General features: G+C 33.6%; 1 protein-coding gene across 1 annotated transcript; it reads left to right on the top strand.

Moving 5' to 3' along the window:
* The first annotated feature begins 2,946 nt into the window (after nt 1-2,946).
* On the top strand, nt 2,947-6,920 carry LOC120165151 (protein PALE CRESS, chloroplastic). Its single transcript, XM_039174734.1, has 7 exons — nt 2,947-3,055; nt 3,173-3,240; nt 3,760-3,954; nt 4,264-4,350; nt 5,424-5,474; nt 6,069-6,248; nt 6,683-6,920. The coding sequence occupies exons 1-7, from the start codon at nt 2,947-2,949 to the stop codon at nt 6,914-6,916; spliced, it is 924 nt and encodes a 307-aa protein (XP_039030665.1). The 3' UTR covers nt 6,917-6,920.
* The last annotated feature ends 98 nt before the right edge of the window (nt 6,921-7,018 follow it).

Below are 7,018 nucleotides of genomic sequence, written 5' to 3'. Positions count from 1 at the left end.
AAATCATTAGAAAACGGTTAATAAAACTATTTACTCGAAAATATAATCAAAAGTAAGCAATAAGGATCGAAATGTTACCTTAAAATTTAAACTTACCCTTTTCGTTAAAAAGACAACTTGAAATTACCTTAGCCTGACTCACTTACCTGTCCCCAGCGGAGTCGCTAAGTTGTCGTAACCGTCTTTCGGTTGGGCCCGAAATTGGGCTTCGACTTGGATTAAATGAATTAGAGTCGCCACCGATAATTTATTTTACGAAAAATGGGTCAATCAGATACCTTATTTCTTACCTGATCTGCGTCTTACCAAAGATGTGTCGGATTCGGGAGTCGGTTACAGTCAAGGAAGGGTTAACACCCTTGAACTACCCTTTCGATACTACGTAATTTCTAGTTGTCTTTAATTAATAAAGTTGTAAGTTTAACTAAAAAGGTAAAAAAGAATCGATCCAAATTTCTTACATCTGATAGATTTGAACAAAGAACCTTAAAAAGATACTGATGTTTATAATGAAGATCAGAGTCGAATTAAGATAAAAAAGTATGTACATATGCGAATGATAAACAAAACAGAAAAGAAAGATAATGAAGTAAGTATGAATAAAAGAAGAAAATAGATACAATGATAACATAACAAAAAATATGACAAAACAAAAAAAAAGGAAAACAATAAATATAAAAATCAAAATCAAAATCAAAAATAAAATAAAAATAAAATAAAATAAAAATAACACAAGAATAAAAACAAAGAAAAATAACAAAAAGAAAAGAATATATATACATATATGCACACGTAAATAAAATACCTAAAAATATGAGAAATAAAAATAATATATAAAAGATAACAAATAAAGAAAAAGAATAAAAAAAGGAAATAAATAAATAAATCAAATGAAAAATAAAAAACGAAGAAAACATAAAAAAATATATGCATATATATATGAAAAAATAGGTAAATAATAATTATAATAATAATAATAATAATACTAGGAATAATAAAAATAATAAGAATAATAAAAATAATAATAGAATAGTAAAAGGGTATAAAACGAAATAGATAAATATATATACATAATAATAATAATAATAATGATAATAATAATAATAAATAAAAAATAGAAATAAAATAGAAATAATATTAAAATGGTTAAATTGAATAGAAACTGAAATTAGGGGCAAATTTAAAAGGAATTGGGGGAAACTGGAAGCGTTGTAGAAAGATAGGGACCAAAAGGTGATTTTCCCTTTTTGAGTTCAAAAACACGCGGGTCTGGTGACTCGGGTCGAGTTGGCGAACGGATTTTATGGGCCATGTATAAAGGCTAATTTTTTTTAAGAAACTTCATTTCTCTCCTTCTCGCACAAAAAACCCCTCCCCATGCTCTTCATTTCCTCTTATTGTTCATCATAAAGGATGAACATGCCGCCATGGGGTTCATGTGAACCCAGAAATCAGCCACACGCCGACGGCATAATTTTTTTTATTTTTAAAACCCTTTTCGCATCCTCTCTTCAAATATCAAGACTATTTTTTGAAGAAATGCCTCAAGGGGAGTAGATATAGGAAAAAAAGATCCGAACATCCACCTTTGTTCATCGGAAAAAAACCCTTTTTTCTCTTTCTTATTTTTTGAATCAAAACTGCAAGACAAAAGCATGCAAACCCTCAAAAATGAATAAAGGTACGAACTTTACCTTTCGTTATTTCTTTCGAAATATAAGTGCTTCGAAGAAATTACTGTTCTTGGCTACGAGTTGCTTGTAATGTGCTTGGCGTTTCTTATAAAAATTGAAAAAAATACATGTATTTCTCTTGAATATTCGTATATTCCGAATGTCTTCCCTTTACAATGATGTGTTAAATTTATAGTAAAAATAATATATTATTTTGTTGGTGATGTATGGGTGTTCCACACGCTCACGATGGTTGCTTGTTGTCGAGATGTTCGGTTTGTTGCTGGGGCGAGAGGATCGACGGGAGTTACGGCGCTGGCTTGAATGGATTAGGGTTCTGGAAACCCTAATTGTTGCGGGTTGCTTGGAGGCCGGTTCGGGTTAAGGCTCTATTGGATCCGATTCGGGCTCTATCCGGGTCACGTGGGTTGCTGCTGCTGGGTAACTGGGCCACTTGGGTCACTGCTGATGGGTCACCAATCTGGGCTCAGCATTTGTTGTAATACGGGCCTGATACAAAACATGTAAAAACATTTAAATGTAAATATATGTATTATATAATATAATATGTAAACATTATGTACAATATTAGAAAAAATTTAGTGTTTTCAATATGTATTTTTAGAATCTCTCTCAAAGAATTTTTTTAATATTTATTGAAAAAAACATGTTTTATTTTATTTTTACTAATTTTTCGTTAATCCCGATCATATATGCTACTACTCATTTTACTCTTTCAGTCTAAACCCCCCCCCCCAATCTATATCTCAAAGCATTCTTTTAGAATCTCTCTCAAGAATTTTGAATCGTTAAGTGTTTACCCTAAATATATATATATATATATATATATATATATATATTAATATGTTAAGAGAATTAATTTTAATCGTACGAGTAAATTAAACTCCGTGAATGAACCAAAATCAAAATAACTTTTGTGTCTTTTCAATAAGGTATTATTTTTTTTAATTGGTGTTTTTTTATAAAAATTATATGTCTATTTTATCGTTAATTTATAACAGTCAGGTAAGTTATCTTGTTAATTTTTAAATTGTTAATTGACAATAACTAAATAATTATATAATTTCATTAACAAAATTTAAAAGATCTATAGTTAAAATAAATAGTTTACCCCCCCCCCCAAAAAAAATACAAGAAATATCCAAAAATAAAGACATTAGCTTTCTAATCTCCATAGTTGTAAATAGTCGGTGAAACAGACGAAGTCTAGAGTGCTCTGTTTTAACTCTGATATCTATCGAAAGAAAAAAAAATGGATGCAAAGCTGTTCCTTCTGCCATGCTCATTTCGCTTGCAACCCATGCTTCCACCCAAAAATATGCGCCTCTCTCCTTTCAACACTACTTACCCTTCTGGAACAGGTTACTCCCTATCTCTTCACCCTTTTTTTTCTACCCTCAAAAGATTCAATCAGGTTGCTTATTTGCTTCAAATTAGTTATTTATCATTTGTTTTCTGGGTGGTGGGGTTGAGCACAGTTTTGAGGAGGTGCATGAACAAAGAAGAACAACTTCTGGAAGGGATGCCAAAGGAGTATTACGATGATGTATGTTGTTCTCTTTGCTTATCCGGTTCACCCTTTCTTTCTTTTTTAATCCTGTTTTTGGACTGTAATTTTTGCTTCTTACTCTTTGGTTAATAGATATAAATGGGTGTTCAGGATTTGCTATTTCTGGGTAACTTCTGAATTTAGCTTATTGTAGTGCATGTTGTGTATAGCCACGCTTATTTCTAGGAAGAATTCAGCGTATGAGTCAGTTTTCTGCTAATTCTCATGTAATTTAGTTATTTTCTTTGTATTTCCTATTGGTAATTTGGTTTGGCGTCTAAAATTTTTTATGTTCGTCCCCCTAGAATTTTGTAAGTTTCCCATGTGTCGTCCCTGCATTTGAGTGTATAAATATTTCAGAAAACTTGCATAGTCGTGTTTTTATTCGATACACTTGGCCCTAGAGCAGGTTTTAATATACAGTAGATGGATAGATGCCCATTGTAAAATATGTTGATCTTTTAATCAGTGTTGTTTTATTGACTAAGAAACTGACATTGATTATATTTTGGTTAGGAATGGCAAGCCAGACAACGGGAAAAATCAAAGGAGTTTCATAGAAGACGTCGGGAGGAAGAGGAAGAAGAGGAAAGGAAGATCGAAGAGTACCGTGAAATAGGTATGCGTTTGAAGGGGTACCCAGATGAAGAAGTTGTAAAAGCAAGAAAATTAGTTTCAAGCTTCATTAGGGCTGAAGAAGAGGTGGAAGAGGTAATATATGTGCGTGCAGAGCCAAAAGGCAGTTCATTAAAACAAGTTGAATTTTGCCAAGAAAACTGAGTTTTCTGGTATGAATAAAGTTGTCTCATGATATTTTACACCTAAACTGGGACAAAGTCCCTTCTTGGAGATAGGAACATTATCTTTGGAAACACTTAGAACAATCTAATTTGACAAGATTACAAACACCAGGGCAAGGAATTGCCAAAGTAGCCTTTCTGCAACTCTCTGTATAAAATATTACTGCATTTGTATTGACATCACTTCTCTTGGCATGCCCCTTACTTTATTCTTATGCAGCAAATTGAGGAGGCTGCAGAGAGGGGTGAACTTACTGAACTTGTGCTAATGGTTATATGGAATCGCCTCGATCTTGCTCGGCGTGATGTAAGTGTGCTTTTAGTACCTTTCCATTTTGGTTGCACTCAATTTTGCCTGTTTTTCTTCTTTTCCAGCCTTTCTTTTGGAGATTTGACATGTCCATGGAAAAATGTGCTGCTACTTGTGAAAAATTAAAACCAATTTTGGATCCTATCTGAACCAATTGGGATGTCGGAGCTTTGAAAGCCATAGAAAAATCACCTCGTGCTATAAAAAAGCACAAAAGTGGTAACAGCTATAATAAGATCAATCAATGAAGTTATTCTTTTCTGTACTGGGCATGACATACTTGTTGATTAGTACTTGGAAACTAAACACCCAAAATTTATTGTGCGAGAGTAAATGCTTATTTTTTTCTTTTCAAAATTGATCTTGTTCGTCTTGGTGTATAAGATATCCATTGATCTTATGTTACACTGGCTAAACAACCTGTCTCTTCACACAGCCTACACCTGGGCAGTTATCAACTTTGAGGACTGTAGCACTAGACCCTGACTATCTCTTTTTTTATGTGTGCACGAGTTGACTTATTCCATGAAGAAAACCCTTTTAGCAAGCAAACAACCTTATGAATCTTATTTGCATTTTTATTTCAATGTAAATTCTGGGAACTCCTGCAATTGGTTTGAATCAGCCTTGTGAATGATGCGTTTAACATAACATTGCCTGATAAGAATGGGGTTTCAAATTATATTCTATGTGCTAATGCTACTTTTGGTAGGAGTGTTATTTTTTTACTCATGTTTTAGTACATGAGCTAGCAATAAATTAACTTCACTTAGCAATTTTGAGCTACACACGACTTAGTTTGAACAAAGTGAATGAATATATATTGCTTACTTTGAAGAGGTATTATTTTTTTACTCGAGTTTTTACTCATCTTTCTCATTTCAAGTTTAGATTTGTACTGATTATTCTTTATGTTAGGACAAACTATTTTAAAACTTATGCAATATAATTAAGCTTTTCCTTGTGTTAATGCTTATGTAACCAAACGAGGCATAAGTGTTATGCAGTCCTTGCAGTGACCTTAAGTTCTCTGTTTCTCTCTTTAGTGTATTAACTAAACTTTTTTTCAGGAAGAAAAGGATGCCATTAGGAGTCTTGATCTCCTATACAGAAGAGTCGAGGTATGCGCTATTACTAAATATTTTGATTACCAATCAGAACTAAATTCTGTTCAGTGGTATTATAGATGTTATCAACTTGCAATATGATGCTAGAGAGGTTCGATTTTTATTACTTGCAATGTCGAATCCCTATCTCATATTCTGATGAATGCCTTTGATTGTTACTGATTATCTTCAGAAATACCCAAAACTTATTGATGCATCAAACTATCATTATCAGCATTTACCTTGCACCTTCAACCTTGGACCTTTTAATTTCTTCCAGAACCTTGAAAAATCATTTGATTTCATGGATATGGTTGGTTTCTGGCTTGCTTTATTTGGTTTTAACTTGATCAGTAAGAGGAAGAAACAAGATTATAATCAACAGTTAGTCATTATAATACAGGAAGTAAAAGCTGTCAATTTTCCCCCCTGAATTGCTCTACTTTGCTGGTGTGCCGGGTTTCTGGCCGTTAATCCATCACATATCATGCAATAAGGGAATATTTTTTGTTTGTTTCATCTCCACTGACCTTATTAAGTTCTTGCTGTTGTTCAAGCTCTTACTGTAAAACAACTGAAAAACAATCTATGTTTTACTTTATATTTTAGACCGAGATATTGAGACGGGAAGCTACTCCGGCTATGAGGCTGCTCAATGATCTTTTGAACATGCACGATGGGTTTGACGATTCCGGATGGCTGAAGGAATGCAAAAAACACATGGTTGATACTTTTCCACGGGAGGATCCGTTCAGCATCCTTGTACCAGCTGGTTTTGATATCGATAAGGTACGCAGTTATTTATTCTTACTATCATTTTTGGAATTATGAACTTTTGCATTCACATCTGGATATGGTACACGAGACGTGAAAATGAAATCTCTATCATATTTCATTACTAAATCTAACGTCTTATGTTTAAGCCATTTCTGTTACGATGCTTCTCTTTGTGCAATATATACAGGCCTTCTTGGTAAGGCAACAGTAAGTAAATCAATTGCATCGATTCAAAGTCCTTGTCGCCTTTGGTTTTAGGAACCGGAAAAGCTCACCTGGGAAAATCTTATCCTTCTAAAGTAGTACCATAGAAGTCGAGTGTACACATAATTCGTCAAATATGCATCTTGAATTTTGTCTAAATATAGGGTGACATTCTCTACCATCCATGCAGTGATATGCTCATAAATGCTACATTAACTTATTATACCTGACTTTATTATCAGCATCACGGTCCATTGTCACTGCCAGCGGAAGCCGATGATGTTCTTCTGAGAGTAGATTTCATTAGAGAGGTCGATGCTTTGCTACAAGAGGTTCGATCCGAACAAAATGAAGCAGAGAGTGTCGAAGGGTTTGATCCAGAATCTGTTGCAGTAAAATTGAAGGAACAGGAGAGGAAACGAACCATACGCCAAGTTGAAATTCTTCTAGACTTGGCCATTAATTTGAAATGGTAGCTATCCAGTTTTCTCTCATCTGCTTCGACATATTTGTTAGTGTTTAGTTCGGAAGATCCGATGAAACCTGTAACTGTAGGTAGATACAGCATTTGCAGTTTC

This window comes from Hibiscus syriacus, unplaced genomic scaffold (genome assembly GCF_006381635.1).
Source record: "Hibiscus syriacus cultivar Baekdansim isolate YM2019G1 unplaced genomic scaffold, ASM638163v2 tig00111582_pilon, whole genome shotgun sequence".
NCBI lineage: Eukaryota > Viridiplantae > Streptophyta > Magnoliopsida > Malvales > Malvaceae > Hibiscus > Hibiscus syriacus.
This window is presented reverse-complemented; position numbering and strand designations above follow the sequence as displayed.

Bases quoted from the DNA above. Each gene is read 5' to 3' on its own strand.
- LOC120165151 (XM_039174734.1), top strand. From the start codon at position 2,947: ATGGATGCAAAGCTGTTCCTTCTGCCATGCTCATTTCGCTTGCAACCC. The intron at 3,955-4,263 runs GTAATATATGTG...ATTCTTATGCAG, and splicing joins CTGAAGAAGAGGTGGAAGAG to CAAATTGAGGAGGCTGCAGA. The intron at 4,351-5,423 runs GTAAGTGTGCTT...ACTTTTTTTCAG, and splicing joins TCGATCTTGCTCGGCGTGAT to GAAGAAAAGGATGCCATTAG.